A 25932-nucleotide genomic window follows, 5' to 3' on the forward strand; every position below is an offset into this window, starting at 1 on the left:
CCAGTGTTCTAAAAAAAGTAGAACGTGGCTAGGCGACAAGTAACATATTTTTATTGAATTCCTCTCAACATTGTGAGTAGAGTAATGCTATTTATAGTGAAGATTACCGGTAGTCGTCCTATGTGGCATATATATGACAATTTTTTATTTGATGCATTAATATGATAGTTTTTTATTACTTTATGCATCATATATCAAACTGTCATATGTATGCCAAGTAAAGCGATTATCGATATTCTTCACCATGAATAACATTATTCTTGTGAGTATTCCATTATATAGAAAATCTAGGAGTGATACATACATATACACGTACGTACGCGCGCGCACACACACACACTTAACACTAAGCAACTCATGCCAAAAAAGGTCTTGATCAAGGCACCGGCCTTCTAGTGCCGCCGCTTTACTCCGAACGGCATGTTCTTCCACTATTCACGCTATTTATAGTTCGAGCAAGAGCGGTTTTTAGATAAAATAAAGAAACAAGATAATAGATTTGTCGTTAAGTCCGACTTGCAGAACTGTCTTTCGACTAGGCTTTATGTTGAGGATGCAGTTGGGTGGCCCCTCCATAGGGGTACCTACTTAGGCTGATTGCTCATTGGCTGTTGACAAATCGCTCCGGAAGTGTGGAAGGAATTCCACATTTCCCTTTTTTTTTTTTATTATTTATCTTCGAATAACCCATGAGACTTAATCCAACAAAGACCCGATCCCACTCCGCCCTGGATGTGTGTAATCATCCTGTGCCATATGTACTGGGCTTTTCCTGGGAGACGTGGTAAAGAAGATAGATGTCGCATATGCGCTTTGTCTTATATTAGTATTAGTCTTAGATGAGTTGTTAGGAGGGGAAGGTGGAAACAGCTCCTATTTCTATTGTTAAAAGGGAGAACCTATCTATTCCTATTACAATAGCAGCATTACATGGTATGGGAGAACTCCCAGAAAGTCCAATGAGGGCTTAAAGCAAAGCTAAAGTGCTTAAGAAGGAATTAGATTAGTATTGGCAGGGCAGGGCGAATGAAGGAGACTCCAACTTCCCATCAAACTCAAACCCCCAGGTCAGGAAAAGCAACTGAAACTGAATCAATAGCTGGGGTTGAAAAGGAAGCTACAGCAACGGAGGCTCGCATAGCATGACAAAGTACAACCTCCGAGAAAGCAGAAAGAATCTAAGACTGAATAAAGTGGAAGGAAAACCCTAGAAAAGCTCAACCCTAGACCTTGACCTCTCATCCTAGAAGAAGATTGGGTTCCTATTGCTACAAACAAGGGGTATCCAACAACAACTACTGATACTACTATTCCAACAATTGTAACTATCAGGATTGAAGTACAAAGGTTTTGACTCTTGAACATATTCGCCTAGGATAAACCTTTCAATGACTTAATCAGAGCAAAGTCAACCGCTGTAATTGGATGGGCTAGAAAATGGCTATACTAGAAGTGTAAGGGCTTACAACTCAAACTTGATCTCCCATTGCAGAACTTCCTCGCCTAAGAGACTGAAGGGCTTGATCTACTTTTCCCTATCCATACTCCTTATCCAATAGATGGAAAGGCTTAGAAAAAAGGGCTTCTCTTTGTCCTGGTACTGGCTCTGCAAGGAAAATAGAAAGATACCGTATTCGATCATATAGAACAGGCCCTCCCTCGTATGCAACTTATTCTCGACTAAAGTATAGGATATATTAAGAAGAAATTACGCACTTCACATAGGGAGAAGGCTCACACCTACCTAAAATACATCCCTAAGCCGCTGTTCCCAATAGAGAGGGTAAAAGAGCCTATCTAAGGAAGTCTAGTAGCGTGGCCTTCTTCCACTTCCAATAGAGTATCTAAGATGAAGAGACATGGGTGGAAGATCCTTTTCAGAAGGTTAGAACTCCTCATAAGGTCTGTTCCTCATCACTTATCTTCCCATCTGGTCTATAAGGTAAGAGTTTCTTTAGCGGCTTAATGTCTTCTAACAGCCGGGAATAGGTCCTCTTGCCCTTCCTGCTCATCTAGAAGGTAAAAGCTTCTTTAACGGCTTAATGTCTTCTGCCAGCCGGGAATAGGTCCTCTTTCCCTTCCTGCTCATCTAGAAACTTTTACAAAGTCTCATCCCTTCTTATCATAACAAGCGTAAGATCTGAGGGAAGCTTGTCTTCCAGATCGAAACCCTGCTTCTACCTATTCGCATCTGAAAAGCAGTAGGGTGCGACCCTCACCTTGCTTAGCATCAAAGCGAACTGATCCCAGCACAGTAATAAAGCTCAAAGATAGCCTTCCTCATTATTACGCCATCCCCCACACTGCCCTAGGGCAAAGCTAATAAAGGAAAACTAATCTCTATCAATATGTACTATCGATGTAATAAAGGAAAACTAATCTCTATGGATTCTGCGACCTGCCAATTATTTTCAATCTGTCAATTAAAATCTGTCAATTATTGATTTTGTAAATCCCATTGCTCGCAAGGTCAAGCTTCCAGCTTTTATGAGCCTAAGTGGGGCCTAGGCAAAACCTAGGTGTAGAAAAGAGAAACTTGGCTAGGCGGCAGGCCAAGCTTTGTGCCTAGTCAAAGCTTAGGTGGTGTCTAAGTGCGCTTTTTAGAACACTGCCTAATGCATAGAAGTTTAAAATTTCAAAAGATGCGGTTTTGTTAATATAGATATTTAACCAAAATTTACTCGTTCTCGGTGAAGCAAGCATGATGGCTGTGGGGTTCTATGACTTTGGTTGATTAATTGTTAAATTATTTATCTGAGTTCTCACATTTCACCAAATATTTTAGTCTTTGGAGCATTCATCTTTTCCTGAAGTTAATTGCTCAAGGGATATTTACTGAATTCTCTAGCAATTTGACAATGATGGTTGTGCAACTCTTTTAGATGTCTTGGGATGAAATGCAGGTGTCCGGAACTCTTGGTTGCCTTTATCTATGGATATATGGGACCATAGACGTCAAATGCTATACTAAGATACATGTTTTCAATATCTCTTTCCTCCCTCTTTTGAGATTCCTTTGGTATTCATATTATTAATTTTGCAATTGCACAAAGAAGTCAAAGAAATCTCTCCCTACCATCCCTACTAAATAAAAGAAAAATCACTTTTGAAAAGGTAACATCTATCAGCTATGTAATTTAGCCATGTGATAATGTTCTGTATGATTTTACTTCGTGAATTGTGATACATCTTGGTTTGATGTTGTCGTACAGATCTCTAGATCAATTGGTGATGTGTATTTAAAAAAGGCTGAATTCAACAGGGAGCCATTATATGCTAAGTTTCGAGTGTGTGAACCCTTCAAAAGACCAATTTTGAGTTCAGAACCATCAATTTCTGTGCACCAATTGCTACCTCAAGATCTGTTCATTATATTGGCATCAGATGGCCTGTGGGAACACCTCACCAACCAAGAAGCAGTTGATCTAGTCCAAAATCATCCATGCAGTGTAAGATAAAATGCTTCAAATATTATAGCTTTCTAATTTGAAGAGTAGCATGTGACATAGTTAAAGTTTTCTGTTAAAATTAGTCAATAGCACTGATATTTAAATATTCACCATTATTTTGTTGTCGAAAATTTATCCTACTATTCATAACAAGTCCTCTTACTGATGCAAAATCTATCAATAGGGATTGTGATGATGTATTCATGTAAATTAGTTATAGGTGATGCATAATACCCACCATCAAATTAAGTTAGTTTAAGTTCAGCTCTCATCTTTAGAGTACGAGAAGTTATTTCAATTTTAGTTCAACTCCGTTGTGCAGGGGAGTGCTAGGAGATTAGTGAAAGCAGCATTGCAAGAAGCCGCGAAGAAGAGGGAAATGAGGTACTCCGACTTGAAGAAAATCGAGCGAGGAATACGTCGGCATTTCCACGATGACATCACAGTTATTGTTGTGTTTCTCAACTCAAATCTTGTAAGCAGGGCTAGTTCAACCAAGAGTCCTAATATATCCGTGAAAGGGGGTGGCGCCATCAATCTGCCTTCAAAAATGCTTGGTCCTTCAGCTGTAGCTACTTGATGACGCTCTTTCTAATTTGTACTGTACTGTTCACATGTGGATACAGATTAGCTACTTAAAAGTTAAGAGATGCCCTTGAATTTCTGATGTGCCCTCTGTGGCGTTTAACCAAAGAAGGCATAATAATCGGCAATAGTTTCAATACCCGAGGAGGCTGGAAAATGAGAACTCCAAGATGATAATAATTGTAATTATGTTCTCTGGGTAAATCTTTCATTATCTGTTGTTCTCTCCCTTGTGTCATTTACTCCCTTACAGCTAAAATGACTTTATTGATATTTTGTTTGAAAACTGATTATCACAGTTGTTATAAATACTAGTGTCTTCACACTAGGCAGTGGCATGCTTCTGTAAAGGGGATTAACAGCATGCTTGGGGTGGCTTATAAGCTTATTTATTTTACTTAGCCCAAGTTTGGCTGATGTTCATAAACAGTTTATAGTAGACTAAATCACTTTTAATCACACAGACTATTCATTTATCCATCATTCATTATAAAAAAACTCCTAAACTTGCTATAACAACTCGTGGACCTGTTCTCTCCTTACAAGTCAGTTTTTGCCCATAAAGAGTGATCTTATGGTTAGTGAAGAACTGTGCATTTTACTAGAAGTCTATTCCTCATTGAGGTGCATCCCAGCTTTTAACTACCTGTGGAAGTTGCGGGGAATTGAAACTTGCTAGAGAGAATTTTTTTACTACAGTATCTTGGTGTTATTTGCGTCAATTTTCCTTTCCATTAAACCATGGTAACTAACCTAGGTATCTGTTTGTCAAGTTGGATCAATTTTTTGGACATGCCTGAGTCCAATCCGTTGTGCTGAGAGAGAGAGAGAGAGAGAGAGAGAGAGTGAGAGGGCTTTAATCAGTGTGTCAGGCATATTCCCGCCACCCCGTAAAAACCATTTACTACACAGTCAATCTGGCTCAATAATCAATGATGAGAATGGGGTTTTCTAGTTTAACCAATGTTAGATACTAAACAACGTTAGTGCTTTCTCGTGCAGAATTGGTCAACCAAATTTCTTATCTAACAATTGCACGATTATCTATCACATCAATCTATCATATTTAATTTTCTATTTTTTGTGTGGATATGTAATAACTATATTTTTCATCCTCATTCTTACAAAAATGGGGTAAAATGGTTCAACGTCGCAAAAACTGTCTTTATAAGATTAATGTTCCCTTTTTATCCTATTTTTTGTTAAACTTATTTTTAAATATTTTTTTCAATAAAATAATTTTGTTTAGAGCCATAATTTTTTCCTCTTATATATATAATTTAGGAAAATATTCTAATTTTTTTTTTTTACCAATTACAGTCTTCGCCCTTTTTTCCTATTTTTTAAACATATTTTCTGAAGAAAAATCACTATTATAATTTTATTTTATTTTATTTTATTTTTTGAAAAATTGGCTCTCTGTGTATTGGAGAGTCTATAGAGAGTCCTTCTTTCCATTATTTCTTGGTTTGAGCACAGCTGTCAGTAAATTCAGCAGTGAAGGTAAATTTATGAAGAGTCACATTTATTGGGGAAATTTAACTTTAATGCAGTAAATACGAAGTAGATTGTGTAAAATTTAAAGCATCACGACCAACTCTAATCTTACATATACAAGGTTGTCCTTGTCTCAAAGGAATCTGGGGATGGATGCTAATTTCCGCCTCCCATCTAGGGGTGGCGCGCGGGTCAATTCGGTTCGGTTTAAAAGAGAATCGAATCGAATCGAAATTTTCGGATATCTAGTAAATGGATTTAGAAAACGTTAATTTATTAATTTGTTTAGACCATCAATCTGCCTTCAAAAATGCTTGGTCCTTCAGCTGTAGCTACTTGATGACGCTCTTTCTAATTTGTACTGTACTGTTCACATGTGGATACAGATTAGCTACTTAAAAGTTAAGAGATGCCCTTGAATTTCTGATGTGCCCTCTGTGGCGTTTAACCAAAGAAGGCATAATAATCGGCAATAGTTTCAATACCCGAGGAGGCTGGAAAATGAGAACTCCAAGATGATAATAATTGTAATTATGTTCTCTGGGTAAATCTTTCATTATCTGTTGTTCTCTCCCTTGTGTCATTTACTCCCTTACAGCTAAAATGACTTTATTGATATTTTGTTTGAAAACTGATTATCACAGTTGTTATAAATACTAGTGTCTTCACACTAGGCAGTGGCATGCTTCTGTAAAGGGGATTAACAGCATGCTTGGGGTGGCTTATAAGCTTATTTATTTTACTTAGCCCAAGTTTGGCTGATGTTCATAAACAGTTTATAGTAGACTAAATCACTTTTAATCACACAGACTATTCATTTATCCATCATTCATTATAAAAAAACTCCTAAACTTGCTATAACAACTCGTGGACCTGTTCTCTCCTTACAAGTCAGTTTTTGCCCATAAAGAGTGATCTTATGGTTAGTGAAGAACTGTGCATTTTACTAGAAGTCTAATCCTCGTTGAGGTGCATCCCAGCTTTTAACTACCTGTGGAAGTTGCGGGGAATTGAAACTTGCTAGAGAGAATTTTTTTACTACAGTATCTTGGTGTTATTTGCGTCAATTTTCCTTTCCATTAAACCATGGTAACTAACCTAGGTATCTGTTTGTAGAGAGAGAGAGAGATTTTGGACATGCCTGAGTCCAATCCGTTGTGCTGTGAGAGAGAGAGAGAGAGAGAGAGAGAGAGAGACAAGTTGGATCAATTTTTTGGACATGCCTGAGTCCAATCCGTTGTGCTGAGAGAGAGAGAGAGAGAGAGAGAGAGAGAGGGCTTTAATCAGTGTGTCAGGCATATTTCCGCCACCCCGTAAAAACCATTTACTACACGGTCAATCTGGCTCAATAATCAATGATGAGAATGGGGTTTTCTAGTTTAACCAATGTTAGATACTAAACAACGTTAGTGCTTTCTCGTGCAGAATTGGTCAACCAAATTTCTTATCTAACAATTGCACGATTATCTATCACATCAATCTATCATATTTAATTTTCTATTTTTTGTGTGGATATGTAATAACTATATTTTTCATCCTCATTCTTACAAAAATGGGGTAAAATGGTTCAACGTCGCAAAAACTGTCTTTATAAGATTAATGTTCCCTTTTTATCCTATTTTTTGTTAAACTTATTTTTAAATATTTTTTTCAATAAAATAATTTTGTTTAGAGCCATAATTTTTTCCTCTTATATATATAATTTAGGAAAATATTCTAATTTTTTTTTTTTTACCAATTACAGTCTTCGCCCTTTTTTCCTATTTTTTAAACACATTTTCTGAAGAAAAATCACTATTATAATTTTATTTTATTTTATTTTATTTTTTGAAAAATTGGCTCTCTGTGTATTGGAGAGTCTATAGAGAGTCCTTCTTTCCATTATTTCTTGGTTTGAGCACAGCTGTCAGTAAATTCAGCAGTGAAGGTAAATTTATGAAGAGTCACATTTATTGGGGAAATTTAACTTTAATGCAGTAAATACGAAGTAGATTGTGTAAAATTTAAAGCATCACGACCAACTCTAATCTTACATATACAAGGTTGTCCTTGTCTCAAAGGAATCTGGGGATGGATGCTAATTTCCGCCTCCCATCTAGGCGTGGCGCGCGGGTCAGTTCGGTTCGGTTCGGTTTAAAAGAGAATCGAACCGAATCGAAATTTTCGAATATCTAGTAAATGGAACCGTCGGGTCCAAATATAATTATGGAACCGTTCGGGTTCGGTTCTGTACTATAATTAAATTTTTTAACATTTATAACAACATTATATAAATACAACTAATGATACATTAAATGGTTTTGGAATGTCAGAGACTAGTAAACTACCTTATTCAAATGATCGCTACGATCAAAGTTTCGATTGACGAAAGTCACAGTTTCGATCGGAGGTCACAGTGTCGACCAATGATTGTATAGGTTTTGGAATATTAGCGAGGCTGCAGAGTGAGTGCGAGAGTCAAGACAACGTTATGCACTTTAGTGTTGGTGTTTAGGGTTATTTAGTGTATTTGATCTTGTTTGACTAAGAAATGAAACAATAAAATGGGTAATTGGGCCAAAAATTAAAAAAATTAGAAACGAAACAAATTATTGGGCCAAAAATTTGGATTTAGAAATCGTTAATTTATTAATTTGTTTAGAAAAAATTGAAATTAAAATAATTTGATTTACTCAATATAAAAAAATAATTTAGAAAGATTCAGTTCTTATTCGATTTTTCGGGGCTTGGTCTAGAATCGAGGACCGAACCGTACCCGTCGATTCTCAATTCAGATACCCGTTCGAGTATTTAATTTGACAAGAACCGTCGGGTTCGGTTCGGGAGATTTGCCCAACCCTACTCCCATCCACCCCCACTCTTTTAGAAGTTTTTTCAGAGGTTAAAATCCAACAGCAGAAATGGAATTCACATCCCAGATCAATTTTTCTTTCTGAATCGATTTTTCTTTCTTTCCTTTCTTTTTTTTTTTTTTTCTTTCCTTTTTTGTTTTTAAGTAGCCAGTACTATTTATAAAGACCCAAGATTCATTTTTTTTTTTTTTTGGGAATTTATGGCCTTTTTGGCGTCGGGGGTGGGGGTTGAACTCTATGAGATCTTAATCTCCCATTGTCTATCAGTAGCTCAGTGATAAAGCGATCGGCTGTTAACCGATTGGTAGCGGGGGCAGGGGGTTAAACCTCGAGGGCAGCGAGCCAGTGACAATAATTGATGGTTACTCTACCTAATTTCTTAACGATACATTAAGCCCCTGTTAATAAACTGACAAAGCAAAAACCTAACCATAATATTCTCACAATTACAAGTTTATCTGATAATAGAAAGAAACAAAAAGATTGTGTCAAGGACTTTCTTCTCTATCACACACACAGCGAGCAAGTGTGTGAGAGAGAGAAAAACATACATGCGGAGACACAAAATCTATCTGCCTTGCCTGAATGGTTGTGACTAACCTTTTAATAGTTTTGACTAAATATGACTCCTCTTTTCTCTCACTGGTCGGCACCTGTCTCCCCCTACTATTCTCAAAGAGTGATGCTATACGTACAATTATTCGTACTCATCTAAATTTTTGGATCGCAATAGTTACGATGATAGTTAGACAACTATGTCACATTTAATGAAATTAGAATAACCTCTATTCATTGATCAATATAATAAACTGCTGTTCATTTATGTATTAGAAATAACATCACTCGTTATTAATTTCACACTTTCTAACCCAAACCTAATGAGCAGACACACCCGTATCATGTTATACGTTACTAAACAGCGAACACGGCCTCTTCCTCGAGCCGCTACCTCACTTCTATTTCCTGTCACCCCAGAATCCCTCTCTCTCTCTCTCTCTCTCTCTCTCTCTCACACACACACACAAAATAAACACTAGTTAATGGAAATGTTTTGCTTTGTTTTCCTTCGAAAAATACTTGAAAGCAAGGATTCTTTTTCTTCCTATAGCGGTGTTTTTGTAGGAGAAAATAAAGGAAATAAAGGTAGCTCCCAAGATATATTTTAATGGTGCGAAAGACAAGGATGAGGTATTCTCAACCTTGTTGATAGTCGCAATTTGAGGATTTGATTCTTGAAATATGGATTGAGACTCTTTGTGGATACCAGTATATAAAAATTTCTTATTTTTTGATTTATTGGGGCACATCCCGCAATTAACATCTCTCACGATGCTCCAGAGACAGACGGTGAAGACCCTTGATATTGGGATTCAAACTTTTTTTAAATAAAGGAAATAAAGACATTCTTTTCCATTCATTTGAAACCTCTCCTCTTCTTCTGTTAATGTTTCAAGCACAGCACAACTTTACTTCATTGTGCGTGTGACCACCTCCATTTTTTCTGCTGATGCCCTTCACTCGGTTCTCTATTAGAAAAATTAAATGGCTAAAAGCCTTTTTGTAGCAGAAATCATCGTTAAATGTCCAGATAAGAAATGCGTTGGTTCAAATTTACATCCCCTCTAAAAGGTTATACATTTGTCATCTAAATGAAATCTCCATATTTCCTGTAAAAAGACCCAATTTAAACCCTGAATTTTCTCCAAGAACCCACTTCTTTTATGTTCTAGAAACCTTTTTAGGAGAGGGGAAAAAAATGGGGTGTGTTGCTTCTAAGTTAGAAGAGGAGGAGGAAGTGGTGGCTATATGTAGAGAGAGAAAACACCAACTGAAGTTAGCTGTGGATAGAAGATATGCACTGGCTGAGGCACATTATAGATATTGTCAATCGCTCTTTGGTGTCTCCGCCGCTATTAGTCTTTTTGTTGCTCGCCATTCTTCTCCGCCGGCGCCATTTTCCATTACCTTTCCACCACCTTCTTTCCCCACTCCTCCAAAAGAAAATGTGGTTTCTAACCCTTTGTTTCTACAGCAAACACCCTCTGAACCCGCAAAAGAAGCCATTGCTTGTGAATCCTGCAGTTCTTCAACAAGTTCAGTGTCTTCTGAGGAAGAATATGAGGAAAAGCATGAGAAAGAAGAGCCACAAGTTTGTGGGTATTTTTATATGGACATGCCTCAGACAATGCCTTCACCTGCAAGAGATTTTGGTTGGGATTTCTTCAACCCTTTTTCTAATGTATCTAGGCCAGAGATAATAAGTGGCTATAATAGGATTTCTGAGGAGGATTTGAGGGTATTGAGGGAACAAGAAGGAATTCCAGACCTTGAAGAAGAAGAAGAAGAAGAGGAAAGAATGGAAGGACAGAGAAAAGTTGTGGAGAGTGAAGAAAAGCACAATTTCGAGCACGAAGAAACCGAGATTGAGGCGGTGGTTGGTGGCGGTGCTAGTGTAAGCCAGGCGGCAGAGCAGCTGCAGAAGGGTTTGAGTGTCTTTGATACACCAGTGAGAGGGAGGGAGTTGTTGGAAGCCCTAAAAGATATTGAAGACCATTTTGTTAGGGCTTATGATTCTGGTAAGGATGTATCAAGGATGCTGGAGTGCAACAGGGTCCATCTACAGTCTAATCTGGATGAAATAAAAGGTAAACTTTATCAGTACTTTCTACACATTGCATTCGGGCATATTTTCTCACAAATTCTTAGCTTTTTTTATTATTTTATTATTTTTTATTGTTATTATGAATCTCTTCTTAAATTAACGTCTGAATCAGTTATTGATTTGTTGAGGTCTGCAGAGCAATATTGCAATTTTTTTATAGGGCAGTGATGCCTTCATTTTTCAGTTATTCCGTTCTCTTGCATTTCAGTTCAAAGCGCTTAATTTCCTTTTTCTGATTCACAATGTGCTTAAAAGCTACTTTTCTTTGAAGTTATGTAGATAGATATACACATTAAGTTCAGTGTTGGTATGCAAATAACACATCAGTCTGCCAATATTTCAAGGATATTATGAAATCTGAACTAATATTTTCCCTCGATGATCACATATAAAAGAGTGGATCTGTCTTTCTCCACCATTTTTTTTTTTTCTAAATTTCTGTTTTATGGAATAGTAAATTCCCATTTTTCATCAGAACTTCTACTCCAAGTAGCCTCTTCCGCTCGAATTCATTCACATATCTCATGTGGATGCAGAGAATTCAACAAAGCTAATCCAAGCTATTCCCTGGAGGTCTGCTTCTCGTTCATCGTCATGCAAGAGTCTTGTTGAGTCTAATTCCAAGAACTCTTCGACATGGAAAGAATTTAATAATGATCTGTTTGATGATTACGGAGGAATGGCTTCTGGAAGCCATTCATTGACACTAGGAAGGCTATATGCTTGGGAAAAGAAACTCTACGAAGAGGTCAAGGTAGCTACAGCCCAAACTCCCTGCAACTTCTTTAGGATGTAAACATTTCTTTATATTATTTGTCATATGATGTTTGTATGGTAATAATATTTTCTCTATAAATAATTCATTTAGTTTCCTATGTGAAATGAAAATTAAAGCACAATGCAACTTCTTGTTCTTTCTACCAGTTTTCAACTTTCCAGTACTTGACTTTGTATTGCCGTTAGGATGGAGATAGAATTAGGAAAATATATGAAAGCAAATGCAATCAACTAAGAAATCAAGATGCTAGAGGAGATGGACTGGCAGTGGACAAAACCAGAGCAGCAGTGAAAGATTCATATAGCAGGATCCTTGTCGCAATTCGAAGTGCTGAAACAATATCAAACAAAATCGAGAAACTCAGAGATGATGAACTCTTGCCCCAAGTGAATGAACTTCTAAAAGGGTAAGAACTGAGAACAAGTGAACCTACTTGAAAAGAAAAAGATGAAAAAAATGTAATCTGATTATTGAATTGTGTTGTTCTGCTCCCTTTAATTGCAGCATGATGAAAACCTGGAAAATTATGTTGGAGTCCCATGAAATCCAGAACAAGATCATACAAGAAGTGAAGCTTTTTTCCTGCCCTTCGTATGGAAAATTTTGCAATGAATCTCACCGACGTGCTACACTTCAGCTGGAAACAGAGCTTTTGAATTGGCGTGCACGTTTCACAGAATACATTACAGCCCAGAAAGCCTACATCAAGGCCCTTCATGGATGGCTGGCTAAGTTTGTTGTCTCTGAAGTTGAATTCTACTCTAGAGGCACGACTTCAACTCCATGTTATTTAAATGGACCACCACTTCTCCTGATTTGTCGTGATTGGTTGGCTTCCATGGACAAGTTGCCAGATAAGGTAGTTTCTTTTGCTATCAAAAGCTGCAGCATGGATGTTAGAGCTTTGTGGGTGCTGAAAGGAAAGGAACAGCAACAAAAAGGTAAAGTTGACAATCTATCCCGAGAACTGGATAGAAAGATTCTGGCATTTCAAAAGATTGAGAATAACAGGTTTGATTTCAAACTCACGGACCACAACACGGAGCAAGCGATTGAGCATCGGGATGAATGCTTGAAAGAAAAGAAGGATACGCTGGACAATTTCCAGAAAAGGGTTGATTTGGAGAAGGAAAAGCACCATAACTGTGTGCAAGAAACTGAGAGGATCACGCTAAATGGATTTCAGACAGGGTTTAATAAAGTTTTCGAGTCTATGACAGAATTCTCCAAGGCTGCTTTAAGTATGTATAGTGACTTGTTAGACAACATTGTGAATGCCGAGAAAGTTGGCAAACCATCCCGTATTGAGTGTCCCCAAGATGAAGAAAACAGCAGCAGTTGATGCGAAAATTGTTGTGTAGGCTTTTTTCTTGTTCTACGAGTTGAGTTTGAAGTGTTGTACATTAGATTGTGTCAAAGCAACTCACTGAGACACAATTATTTATGGATTTCTGGTAGTGTCATTGGCTTGCACTTGTTTTGTTACTTGAGGTATTTGGCCTCATTTTTTATTTTGCAAGACTTGATTTCCTGATTCTTGCATATTTATTGGTAAGAATCCCAGCAAGTTCTATAGGCCCGGTCTGAGAATTATGTGGGGGCAGGCTATGTAAGTTTTTATTTCTCAAAAAAAAAAAAAAAAAAAAAAAGGTTGAATCCCAACCTTGAGGGCTCCTACCGTCTCGTCTCTAGAGTTTTGTGAGGGAGGTAAATTTCGGGATGTGCCCAACAGGTCAGAGAATAAGAGTTGTCTGCACACTGCGCCGAAAAGGAGTCCAATTTTATGTCTCAGGAATCGAACTCCCACACTGTGACTGTCAGCAAGACGTGAGATAATTTCACTCCTATCCTTTGCATCACTAAACTATGTCCTGAGAGGCATAAGTTTTTATTTTTCACATATGAGCTAATTGTTAAATAGAACAAGGTTGGGGAAATTAAACCTCCATTTGGCCCCCATTCGTTTCGAATTTTAATGGTTGGAATAATGTTTTTTTGAAAAAGAATGAATTTTTTTTTAATTTGCGTATAATATTATTTTATGGAAGATTGTGTGGTTGAAAATAAGAGAGACAAAAAAATGAAAAGGAGAATGAGGGCCAAACAGGGGCTAATTCTATTTTATCATCTGAATTATGCCTTCCATGGAAAAAGTACTTTTTTGCCCTTGTTTGAGCCCCATTTTAAAGAAAGAATGTATTTTGAAATAGTAAATTGATGGAGAATGCGCAGTTAAAAATTAAGGAAAATTTTAGATTTATGTGTAATATTATATTATTAGAGAATGTATAATTGAAAAAGAATTTTGAAAAAATGAATTTTTAAAAAAATGGGGCTCAAACAAGGGCATAACGTTCCCTATTCTATCTGTCCTGGCCTTGTGTCTGAAACATTTAAATTGATGGTAAAGGAGGATGACTGGCTTCATTCTAAGCAGTAAAAGGCATCAAGAAATAGGCTTTTACTGTACCCAATCTATTCCTTAAAGCCATGAAAATTCTGCTCGTCTTTTTTCCTGTTCTTAAGCAATTCTCAAACTTCTCCTACGGGTTTCTTGTTTGTGACTCTTCCTCATCTATAACTGCAATCATCATGCACCAGTTTGGTTACAATAGCCTCCTGCAGTAATGACACCAGTCTGGCTACAATCGCCTTCTGTGGTAATGCAACATACCCTATTTCTACTCCCAACAATTTCTGTAACAATTAGGTCTATGCCCAACAACGATAAATATAAGCGATGCTATTTTGGAGCCGAGTCTAATTTTTTGTGCTACATCTTAAATATCACGATAGATTGACCACTGCATGCTTTTCAAAGGTGAAGAGTAAACATGACAATTCCATGGATTGAAGAGCAAATGCCATGTAACATTACATTTCAGAAGTAAATATTCTCACTAATTTAGGTTCTTGAACATTATCTTTGTACTGGTTAAGGGAATACACATCCTAAATAAGCAACTATAAAACCTAGAAAAGACAATTATCCCAGGCTTAAGTGGTAATAAGGTTTTGCCCCGTCCTATATCAGGTACAAGGAGATCAAAAATTGAGAAATGAGTACAAATTCGCTCACAGTTGTAGCGGGTGTGTGAATGCCAAGAAACTTGCAACCAACTTTCAACTGCTGAATCCACAATAGCACCAGTCACAAGGCCTCCTATTGTTATGACAGCTGCCTTCCCTACAAAAGCAAAACCCCCAATAATTCTCATAATAAGCTGAAGTATCATAACAAACTTGAGCACTATCATCACACCCTAGATCATTTAACTTGAAAACCAAAATTATCTTGATTCAATCACCATCCATGATAAGGAACAGCTTGTATTAGAGACGGACAAAATTCCCAAACCTGACTCTACCGGGCCGAACTGAAACCACTATTCTTAAGTTAAATACCTGAACGGATATATGAATTTAGAACCAATAGGTTCAGTAAAACCAAGAACTGAATTTCCCTAATTTTTTTAAAATTTATTTATCTTAAATAAGCCAAATTAGTTTATTTTTTCCTAAATAAATTTGCTAAGTAATTGATTTAGCCTAAACCCAAAATATAATTTTCCTATTTCTAATTTTCAGTCCAAGGCCAACTTAATTAAATTGACCTAAGTCTTATCCAAATCTATTATTTTATCGTAGTGGTGTTTCAATAGTTTTGGAAAAATTGAATTGGATGCTCGGCTACGCCTCTCTTTATTATTGTGAGCTCGTTATCTTCTTTTTCCTGTGATTTTAACAATCAAATCTATAAGGAACTTAACATAGAGAGGCCAAAAATATATAAAATTATATTACATTATTTTGTAAGAGTTAAAACTAAACATATCATTAGTTGAATTAATGTAGCGTTATTGTAAATATTAAAAAAGTTAATTATTGTATGGAATCCAAGAATCGAATTGAATTCGAACGATTCCATAATTAAATTTGGACCCGACTATTCCATTTACTAAATACTTGAAAATTCGGATTTGGATCGGTTTGGTTCTCTTTAGAACCCAACCGAACTGGACACCCTAACTTGTATTTTTGTTATCTTTCCACACACCTAGAAATGTATATGAATAGATGTCACACTATCAACAATCCAAAGTTTAATGTCTACAAGCAGAACAGGAGTTAATAAAAGTAGTGAAATAAATCCTTTTTGCACTCAAGCACCATAACAAATTTCCTTCCTGGGCCAATACCTGTGTTCTAGAAACTACAATATGTTTGGAAATCAAGAGGCACACACACACACACACAATCGATAATCATAAAAAACAATCCTAAAACAGCTAGGTTCATCACACGTACAACACAAAGAGACTCAAGTCTGTATATATATATATATATATGTGTGTGTGTGTGTACATACATATATATACACACACACACACACACATATATATAATCGATAATCATAAAAAACAATCCTAAAACAGCTAGGTTCATCACACGTACAACACAAAGAGACTCAAGTCTCTAACTAAAAAATACAAGCACACAGAATGAAAGAGCAGGCTTCCAAGTAAATCTATCCCGCAAGTATTGGAAATACAAAATTTTTATGCCCAATACATAAGAACCACGTGACCTGAATGGACTCAGACTTGGAGCATATGAAGGTGCATGAGAAAGGTTGCAAATTAGGTTATTGATTTTGCTAAACTCATACATGATTATTAAGTAGTTTCTGTAAATATAAGGATTTTAAAAGGATGTTATTCACAAACATGCAAAAATTGGGTCACATACAATTACTTGCAATGTATGCTCATGCAATGAAGCAAATAATCCATGATTCACTGCATAATCCTAAAAGCCCCACTTTCAATCTTTGGTTACTTCTTCTGCAATCGAATTGATGGTGTTAAGATATTTTTTGCAGGCCTACGTTTTTTCTGAGGGTCAAGAGATGCAAACCAGGCAGTCACAGTTAACAATGATTAAGAGTGAAAAAAATCTAAAGAGAAACACCTTATAATTTCATGGCTAATGGAAAAGGATAGTATTATTTTCTTACCTAACTTCACATTCTTCTTGGTCAAGAAGTATAAGGATGCACCAAAACTAGTGGCTAAAATCAGCCCCGGGACATCAGCCACAGAACTCAGGGCCACTAAAGATGCTGATATTAGAGTTAATTAGGCAAATTATATTAGTATATTTTATTACCTTGTATATTGCACCAAATCAGGGATTATTTTCCTTGTATAACTTCCATATATAGCTATGTACCATTGTATAAATCAAAGGAAACAAGAAAGGAGAAATTATCAAGCAAAATTGTCATGGTATCAAAGCCTTAGAATTACTTACTCGTGCGTGTAAATAGTGGGTTGGTTCTCTATTCTTAGTCACCGGAGGTCGTGACTCAAGCAGTCATCTGGTAGCTGCAAATCGTCTCTTGGTTCATAGTAACCTTCGGTCGGAGTTCGCATCTCAGGCATCATTGATTTTCGGTTCTTCTCGTCGGCATCATCTTCATGTTGTTATTTTGGGAGATTGAGTTTTCTGGGTTCGCATCTCAGGCATCACTGATTCTTGGTTCTTCTCGTCGGCATCATCTTCGTGTTGTTATTTTGGGAGATTGAGTTTTCTGGGTTCGCATCTCAGGCATCACTGATTCTCGGTTCTTCTTGTCAACGTCATCAGGTAGGCTCATTGCTCAGTTCTGGTTGAAGCACATCTGTTTCCTCTCCTCTCCATCTCGCATCGTCGTTGTTTGTAGGCTGTATGGTTGGGTATTATTATTTTTTTTTTAAGGCTGTGATTAGTTTAGAAAAAATAGTGGGTAAATTGCGCGTCTGTTGGGGCTTCTGTTGGACTGTTGGATTTTTTGTGTTTGTTTGAAAAAAATATTGGTTGGCGGTGACAGTGGGTTGATTTTTTTGATTGAAAATTTATTTGGATTGTGATTAATTTTCTACACAGTATCATCATGTCAATTGAGAAGAGTGAGCCTGTTTTCATTCGTTTTACTGGCAAAAACTATTCTTCATGGGCATTTTATTTTTAGCTATTGGTTGACGGCAAATGCGACCTATGGGGACACATCGATGGAAGCATTCCACCTCTCGATCAAGCGAAGGACAAGGAGAAGTATATTGCTTGGAAAACAAAGGATTCTTAAATTGTGGACTGGGTGTGTTGATGCTCAAATTGTTCTTAATTTGAGGCCTTATAAGTAATCTCGTGCTATGTGGGAGTTCTTAAAAAAGGTCTATTCTCAAAGCAACAATGCTAGGAGGCTTCAGTTGGAATTTGAATTTGCTAATTTTTCTCAGGAATCGTGCTCCATTGAAGAATATTATTCTGCGTTTTCCAATCTTTGGACTGAGCATACAGATATTATCTATGCTTCGATTTCGTCTGTAAGTGTGATGGCTGTCCAAGCTGTACATGAAGTCAGAAAGAGGGATCGGTTTCTCATGAAATTATGAACAGAATTTGAATCCATCAGGTCTAGTATTATGAATTGTGAATCTATCCCAATGCTAGATGGATGTTTAGGCAAGTTACCGAGGGAGGAAGACGTCTCATCACTTGTATTTTTTTGGAACAGCAACAGAATCAAATAGCACCGATTTTTATTGCCTATGTGGCTCAAGGGAAATCCAAATCTCGGGATATGTCTAATGTGCAACGTTACAGTTGTAAAGGGTTTGGTCACATGACTCTTCAATGTCCTCGAAAGGTTTGCAATTATTGCAAGAAGCATGGAGAAGTCATTTAAGGAATGCCCTATTCATCCTCCACACAAGACTGGGGCAAGTTATGCTGCATTTGCCTCTAGTCCTACACCACCAGTTGTCCCTACTTAAGTTCCAGCTCTTCCAGTCCTATCCAAAACTTAATCACTTCTAAGATGATCCAACAAATGGTCATTTCTGCGTTGTCTGCCTTAGGTGTCTTAGATAATCCATAAGTTCTTCCCTCTTCCTGGTTATTAGACTTGGGTGCTTCCAATCATATGACTTATGATTCTCGATCGCTTAGTAATCTTTGACCATATACTGGAAATCTCAAAATACATACTACCGATGGTAATATGCTTCCTATCTCAATCGTAGGTGATAGATCACCAGACTTATCGAATGTTTTAGTCTATCCTAGTTTATCAACTAATCTTGTATCTATTGGTCAATTGTTGATAACAAGTATACTATGTCTTTTTCTTCTTCTGGTTGTCATGTAGGATTAGATGTCCAGGAGGACTATCCCGAGGGGGCCTAAAGAGGGACGTCTATTTTTTATTTCACCGAAGTTGATTTCGTCTTTTCCTTTTGTTTGTAATTCTGCTACTTTTAATATTTTTGATTTGCATAAAAAATTGGGTCATCTCAACTCTAATGTTTTACAGTACTTGTTAAATTCTGGTTTGCTTGGTAATAAGAATGCAGCTTCGGTTTCATCTATCTCTTTTGATTGTGCTTCATGTAAGCTTGTTAAAGTAAGACTTTCCCATTCCCGTCTCATGGTTCTCATGCTTCGCATATTTTCGATATTGTTCATATTGATGTATGGGGTATTACACCTATAGTGTCTCATGCTCATTATAAATACTTTGTTACTTTAATCGATGACTATAGTTGCTTTACATGGATTTATTTTCTTTGAGCAAAAAGTGAGGTTTTCTCTGACTTTTAGGCCTTCCTTGTTCTCATTAACAATCAATTCTCCTCTTCAATCAAAGTCTTAAGATCTGACTCGGGAGGGAAATATATATCTAATGCATTTCAATTGTTCTTACAGACAAAAGATATTATTTATCAGCGATCTTGTCCCTCTAATCCTCAACAAAATGGGTAGCAGAACGCAAGAATTGTCATCTTCTTGACATAGTTAGAGCTATTCTGATTAAGTCTTTTGTTCGTTCTCATTTTTGGTGTGAAGTCTTATGTACTACTGTACATCTCATAAATCGGTTTCCTTCTTCCACTCTCCACAATGTCTCTCCATTTTATAAGCTCTTTGGTCAACATCCTACATATTCTCATCTAAGACCTTTTGGATGTGTTTTTTGTTCATTTACAACCACTTAAAAGGACAAAACTCACACCACAATCTATTAAGTGTGCCTTTTTGGGATATGGTGGGACTCAAAAAGGATATGTCTACTATGATCCTAAGGCACAATGCATTAGGATTTCTCGTAATGTCTTTTTCTTTCAAAAACAATCTTTCTTTATCTCAGAAGCTGCTGTCCCTACTCCTGTGTTCTCTGTCTTGCCCGAGTTTAACTTGTCAGTCGAATGTCCCTCCAAGCCTTTTAGATCCTCCAACTGCGACATCAGATCCTTCATTAGATGATCTTACACCGCCTGTCACTCTTCGTCGTACTTCTTGTGTTACTCGCCCTCTAGATAGGTATGATTTTCCTTCCCATAGCTCTATGTCTGCTACTTTTAACTCGATTGCCATTCTTTCTTCATATAGACATGCTATGGAACAAGAGTGTTGGCAACAGGTAATGAATGCAGAACTTGAGGTTCTTGAGGCCAACCAAACTTGGGATATTGTATCATGTCCAGAGACTATGAAATCAATTGGAAGTAAATGGGTACACTCAGTGAAAGTCCATTATGATGGTTCTCTTGAGTGCTATAAAGCTCGGTTGGTTGCCTTGGATAATCGTCAAGAGTATGGAATTGACTATGATGAGACTTTTACTCCTGTTGCTAAAATGACCAACGTTCGCCTCTTGTTATCGTTTGTTGCTTCTCAATCTTGGCCTTTATATCAAATGAATGTGAAGAATGCTTTCTTACATGGGGATCTTAAAGGGGATATTTGTATGAAACTTCCATCCAGTATGCCGCTTCCGTTAGCTAATTCTGTATGTAAACTCAAACACTCTCTGTATGGTCTTAAGCAGGTGCCTTAGGCATGGTTTGACAATTTTCGCAGCACTCTTTTGGATTTTCCTTCATTAAGAGTCGATATGATGCTTCTCTGTTCTTACACAGGAGTCCTACTAGCATCGTTTTCTTGTTGGTTAATGTGGATGATATTATTATCTCTGGATCTGATCGTACTCACATTCAGAAATTTCAGCAACATCTTCACTCAGTTTTTCACATAAAAGATCTTGGTCATCTAACTTATTTTCTTGGCTTAGAAGTTCATACAACATCACATGGTATCTTCTTAAATCAACATAAGTATACTCAGGACATGATCAATTTGACTGATTTATCTGATGCCTCCTCAGTTGATATTCCCTTTGAACTTAATGTTAAATATTGAAAAGACGAAGGCAATATTATTCTGGACCCTACTTTATATCGGAATTTGGTAGATAGTCTCATTTATCTTACTATCACATGTCTGGATATCTTTCTCGCGATTCAAACTGTTAGCAAATTTATGGACAACCCTCGTCATCTTCACTTGGTCGGTCCATCGCATTATTTGTTATCTTATTGGGACTCCTCATCGTGGTTCGTTCTTTCCTCGTGGGATGCCTCTTGAGCTTACCGCTTATAGCGACACTAATTGGGGTAGTTGTCTTGATTATCGTCGATCTACTACTAGATGGTGTATCTTTTTGGGTAATGTTTTCATTTCTTGGAAATGTAAAAAACAAAACCGTGTCTCTAAGTCCTCCATTGAGGCTAAATATCATGCTATGTCCACTACATGCTCTTAAGTAGTGTAGCTGCGTGGCATTCTTGCAAAACTTGGCGTTTCACCAACACATCCTACTTCTCTCCATGGTGACAATGCTAGTGCTATTTAGATTGCAACAAATCTTATGTATCATGAATATACCAAACAAATTGAAGTAGACTGTCATTACATTTGAGATGCCTATGAGTCTAAAGTCATCGAGCTTCCTCATGTTTCCATTACTCAACAGATTGCAGATATTTTCACCAAATCTCAGACTCGCTGCCGCGATGCTTGTAGACTTACCTTCATCAATTTGAGGAGGGATATTAGAGTTAATTAGGCAAATTATATTAGTATATTTTATTACTTTGTATAGTGCACCAAATCAGGGATTATTTCCCTTGTATAACTTCCATATATAGCTATGCACCATTGTATAAATTAGAGGAAATAAGAAAGAAGAAATTATCGAGCAAAATTGTCAACTGAAGCTCCATTAAAATATATTATGACCATTAAAGCTCCGTAGACCCCAGCTTGAACACCCAACTTGCTGGTAGATGGCACTTTAACTGTGATAGGTGAGTTTCCGGCAGTAGTCTGGAGCCACTTGGGCATTGACCCCATTCTTGAAGCATTTACATGTTTAGCATCAGCATAACAGATACTGTTGTTCACAACTTTTCCTGCTTTCCTTTGTGTTAACCTCTGCATGAGCAGCTTATATATATATATATTCACAAGAATAAATGCAATAGACAAGTAATATGCCTGTAAGCTCGTTCATCTAAAATAAGTTAATTAATATACATGATATATAATAAAAAAAAGCTATGCTTCAACGCAAGCTTGTAACAGAGAAGGCACTTGAAACTTTAGCTTGTGTTTGCTAAAACAAGCATGTGTGAATATATACATACTTCGATCTATTTGGGGCAAGGGGTTGAGAGCTCGTTGCTCTCAACACTCAAGGAATTACATCTTTGTATGCAAAGAAGTTCACAGCACAGTATTCATCCTTGTGGATTTAACAGTCTTATTTTTGATAGGTAAACACCTTTCACTTCAAAATTAATCAACTTATGACTGCACAACAAAAAAATAAAATTAACATTTTGAATATTCCAAAGTTATTGCTAAATTATAAAGTTATAACTTATAAAACAATTACCTTGGCAGAGTGAATTTTAGCAAACCAAGAATAGATATTAAAGCAATGGCGTGTTAAGGAAAAAAATTCAAATCCTAATAACCACAGTAAGCTACATTAGGAAACAATTGAGATCAGAATGCTTATTCACATGGAGAATATCATAAATGGAACAGTGGAGCCTTCAAGCAAAATTGTATTTGTCAATGACTGCATAAATAGTAGCATTAACAGACCATGATAGCTCCCATAATAAGCATTTGATTGTAATCAGAAGGCTGCACATGATAAATTGAGCACATTATTATCAATTAAAATAGCCACCATCACTTTTCTATTAAAAAATTCTAATGGTATTAGGATGGATTTTTTCTGACTTTGGGTTAAATTTACAAGCTTTCGTATCCGGCAAGCAGCTTCATGCCCCCTGTCTGGCCATTTTTTTTTTAATTTTTTGCATTCTAGCTTCTTTAAATATTTTTTTTTTTACAAAACTTTGCTAATGATTACCTTTCTGAGCCTCTCAAGATGTAGTTTGCGACAGAAGTATGGTATCCTAATAAAAATGGAACAATATGCTTGAAAGACTATTGGAGTCCTGCACTCACTTTAAAGACAACACTTATTTCTGCACAGGGATTACACTGCTTCTGAAACTCGATAACCCCAAAAATGTCGTGGCAGCACAATAGTACTTTAGAGGCTACCCAACATTGTAGGGCAAGCTCATCACTGGACAAAAGCATTTTTCATATCATCTCTTGGTGATGAGGAGATGGTACATAAGCTTGTGAAGATGAGTTTTCCCTGAAACTCTAAGGCATTTGGAACATGTAAAGCAAGTGCAAAGGCAACTTGCAATGGATGTAACTTAAACAAATCAGATAGCAATGAACTTGGTGATTGCACATAATAGATTCACACATTTAACGGTGAAAACAATTATTTCCATTAATCAAAAGCTTAGGCCTTTATCGTCACATTGCTAATGATGATAAACCAGCTAAAAGATAACAGATGAAGAAGGGAAACGAAACCCCCAACCTGCTGTATTAATCTTGAAGGATGCTATGCTCGTTTCATTGTTACTTAGAATTGTGAAGTAGGATCTGCAGTGCTTCACTTTCAAATCAGAAATAACTTCTATATGCAATATTTCTTGACTTGATTATACCCAAATAGAATAATTGGAAATCATGGTCATTGCAATTCTTGTCGTTCGACCAAGCAAGGAGATTGTTGTCCTTCTCCTACAAAGAAACTTATGACACCAACCCCATTCGTAATTCCATCAATTACTCGTCGATCAAAAAAATGAGTTAATTGGGCTAATCCTCTCACCGCCCCAGTTAAGGATGTTGTAAAAAAAGTATCTATATAAACACGATTATATGACCAATTATACAGTTCTCGTCGATCGACCAAGAAATGAACTTATTGTCGTGCGACTAAGCAACGAGCTAATGGAACATGTACAACCACAAGCTATTACTACCATCAGAACTGAATGTAGCCATGGGAACTCTCATTACGTGGTACGTTCTATCTTTATGTCAACTTGTAGATGTCTTCACAAAGCCCTTGTAAAAAGAGGCCTTTATTGCTCTTCGGAACAAGCTGTGAATTCATTTACATTTCTCCCTAGCTTGAGGGAGGGTCTTAAGGAAACAAATTAAAAATCCTAACAATCCTGGTCGGCTACATTAGAAAACAATTGAGATTTGAGTGGTTATTCATGTGGAGAATATCATATAAGGAATGGTGGAGCCTTCAAGCAAAATCACATGCATCATTGACTGCATTAATAGTAGCATTAACAAAACTTAATAGCTCCTATACTAATGCATCTGATTGTAATTAGAAGGCTGTACACATTTATAAATCGAATCATTGGCTTGAGACTCAGCTTGCACCTTCGTCGCTAACATGCGTCGGTAGCCCCACGGGGAGCGGTGATGGGACTTGAGTTTCCTAATTACATTGGTTAAATCAAGCAGCGAGGTTTGGTCCGGGTCTGGCAAAATGGGTTGCAGCGCAAAACGATGAGGTTGGGCCGGACCGATAGGGTTGTTGCCATTTATTTTTTTTTATTTTTTTTATATCCAGGTATCTCAACTTACACCAGACTAAATCCTGGACCTCCAAGACCCATGCCCCTAGAATCTTGGAGGGGGTTGTTGCCATTTATTAGTATGTGTGTGCGTGTGAAGGAGAGTTTTAACGGTAGAATCAATAAAAAATGGGTAATTTATTACCACCACAAAATTTAGTTATTACACCACATTATAATTACACCACATTTAAAATATAACTTCAATAAATACACCACAACAAATTTACAACTATACTCCTAACACAATAAAAAACTAAAAATGAAAAAAAAAATGTGGTGTACACATCCTCTCATTATTAATCATCTTTTTTCTCAACCCTTTATCTCCGATTTGGTTAGATCAGTAAGAGATCAGGACCGTTCATTGCCAAAATATCAACTTACTTGCAATTAGAGCTCTCCCTGGATGGCAACCATAGAGACTATTTCTGACGAAGGAGAAAGCTTTGAATAGAGGTATATAGAATGGTCGATTGATGCTCCTTCATCTCCTCCTGCTGCTATTGTTTGAAGGATGCACCCTTATGCCAAACGTTGGTTACGGTTCAGAAAAGAAAACCCACCACTATCTCCCAGATGGACTTAAGAAATTTGTCGTTCACAATGTCTCAGAACTGGAGGTCTTAATGATGCACAACAGGTCAATATTCATTTTTCTATCTTGTTCTAAGATACTATGGCATTTTTAAATTGTTGTTGACTGTTTAATTTGTTTAATTGTAGTACTTACTATGCGGAGATAGCACACAATGTCTCAACCAAGAAAAGGAAGGAAATTGTTGAGTGTGCAGCACAATTGGAGGATTTTGTCACCAACAAATTGGATAGGTTGAGCAGTCAGGAGGATGAGTGATCTGTGTAGTGGCTTTATTTCTTCAACGCAATATTACAAGATGGCCAATAGATGGCCACGGCTAACCTTGAGGGGAAAAAGGAAAATGAAAGAGAAAATGAAAAGAAGAAATTAGGTTTTATGTTTGTGGTGTAACAATAATTTATTTAATTAAAAAGTATATTAAAACCCTAATTGTGTAATTTTACTTAAGGATATTTTAGTAAATAAAAAAAAATTGTGGTGTATTTAATAAAATTTGTAGTGATAATATAATTACCCCATAAAGATTCCTTTGGTTTGGTTTGGTTTTGAGCGTAGTGTGGAAGGAGAGAGACGACGTGTACTTTCTTGAAGCAAAAGTGCTATAACAAATTGTACAACAAATTGCACAGTTCTCTTGTA

At 36.8% G+C, this 25932-nt stretch overlaps 4 protein-coding genes across 4 annotated transcripts; 3 read left to right on the top strand and 1 right to left on the bottom strand.

Annotated features, from left to right (window-relative positions):
• Positions 1-1859: 1859 nt before the first annotated feature.
• LOC111382301 (probable protein phosphatase 2C 79) lies at positions 1860-4372 on the top strand. Its single transcript, XM_023006222.1, has 6 exons — positions 1860-1884; positions 1990-2019; positions 2163-2254; positions 2904-3019; positions 3167-3449; positions 3772-4372. The coding sequence occupies exons 1-6, from the start codon at positions 1860-1862 to the stop codon at positions 4027-4029; spliced, it is 804 nt and encodes a 267-aa protein (XP_022861990.1). The 3' UTR covers positions 4030-4372.
• A 5411-nt stretch (positions 4373-9783) lies between these two features.
• LOC111382311 (nitrate regulatory gene2 protein-like) lies at positions 9784-13308 on the top strand. Its single transcript, XM_023006240.1, has 4 exons — positions 9784-11028; positions 11582-11799; positions 12009-12229; positions 12328-13308. Exons 1-4 carry the CDS (start codon positions 10140-10142, stop codon positions 13163-13165), a joined length of 2166 nt encoding a protein of 721 aa, XP_022862008.1. The 5' UTR covers positions 9784-10139; the 3' UTR covers positions 13166-13308.
• Positions 13309-14673: 1365 nt separating this feature from the next.
• LOC111382312 lies at positions 14674-15227 on the bottom strand. The gene has a single exon (XM_023006241.1). The coding sequence runs from the start codon at positions 15078-15080 to the stop codon at positions 14724-14726; it is 357 nt and encodes a 118-aa protein (XP_022862009.1). The 5' UTR covers positions 15081-15227; the 3' UTR covers positions 14674-14723.
• Positions 15228-24774: 9547 nt separating this feature from the next.
• LOC111382302 (60S ribosomal protein L32-1-like) lies at positions 24775-25548 on the top strand. The gene is made up of 3 exons (XM_023006223.1): positions 24775-24805; positions 25209-25335; positions 25419-25548. Exons 1-3 carry the CDS (start codon positions 24775-24777, stop codon positions 25546-25548), a joined length of 288 nt encoding a protein of 95 aa, XP_022861991.1.
• The last annotated feature ends 384 nt before the right edge of the window (positions 25549-25932 follow it).

Source organism: Olea europaea, unplaced genomic scaffold (genome assembly GCF_002742605.1).
Source record: "Olea europaea var. sylvestris unplaced genomic scaffold, O_europaea_v1 scaffold2470, whole genome shotgun sequence".
Lineage (NCBI taxonomy): Eukaryota > Viridiplantae > Streptophyta > Magnoliopsida > Lamiales > Oleaceae > Olea > Olea europaea.

Coding starts and splice junctions, on each gene's coding strand:
- LOC111382301 (XM_023006222.1), top strand. CDS start 1,860: ATGGGTGGAAGATCCTTTTCAGAAG. Junction 2,255..2,903: donor AGCGAACTGATCCCAGCACA/GTAATAAAGCTC, acceptor GATGAAATGCAG/GTGTCCGGAACTCTTGGTTG. Junction 3,450..3,771: donor TCCAAAATCATCCATGCAGT/GTAAGATAAAAT, acceptor TCCGTTGTGCAG/GGGAGTGCTAGGAGATTAGT.
- LOC111382311 (XM_023006240.1), top strand. CDS start 10,140: ATGGGGTGTGTTGCTTCTAAGTTAGAAGAGGAGGAGGAAGTGGTGGCT. Junction 11,029..11,581: donor TAATCTGGATGAAATAAAAG/GTAAACTTTATC, acceptor ATGTGGATGCAG/AGAATTCAACAAAGCTAATC. Junction 12,230..12,327: donor GTGAATGAACTTCTAAAAGG/GTAAGAACTGAG, acceptor CTTTAATTGCAG/CATGATGAAAACCTGGAAAA.
- LOC111382312 (XM_023006241.1), bottom strand. CDS start 15,080: ATGATAGTGCTCAAGTTTGTTATGATACTTCAGCTTATTATGAGAATT.
- LOC111382302 (XM_023006223.1), top strand. CDS start 24,775: ATGTGTGTGCGTGTGAAGGAGAGTTTTAACG. Junction 24,806..25,208: donor TGTGAAGGAGAGTTTTAACG/GTAGAATCAATA, acceptor TATTGTTTGAAG/GATGCACCCTTATGCCAAAC. Junction 25,336..25,418: donor GTCTTAATGATGCACAACAG/GTCAATATTCAT, acceptor GTTTAATTGTAG/TACTTACTATGCGGAGATAG.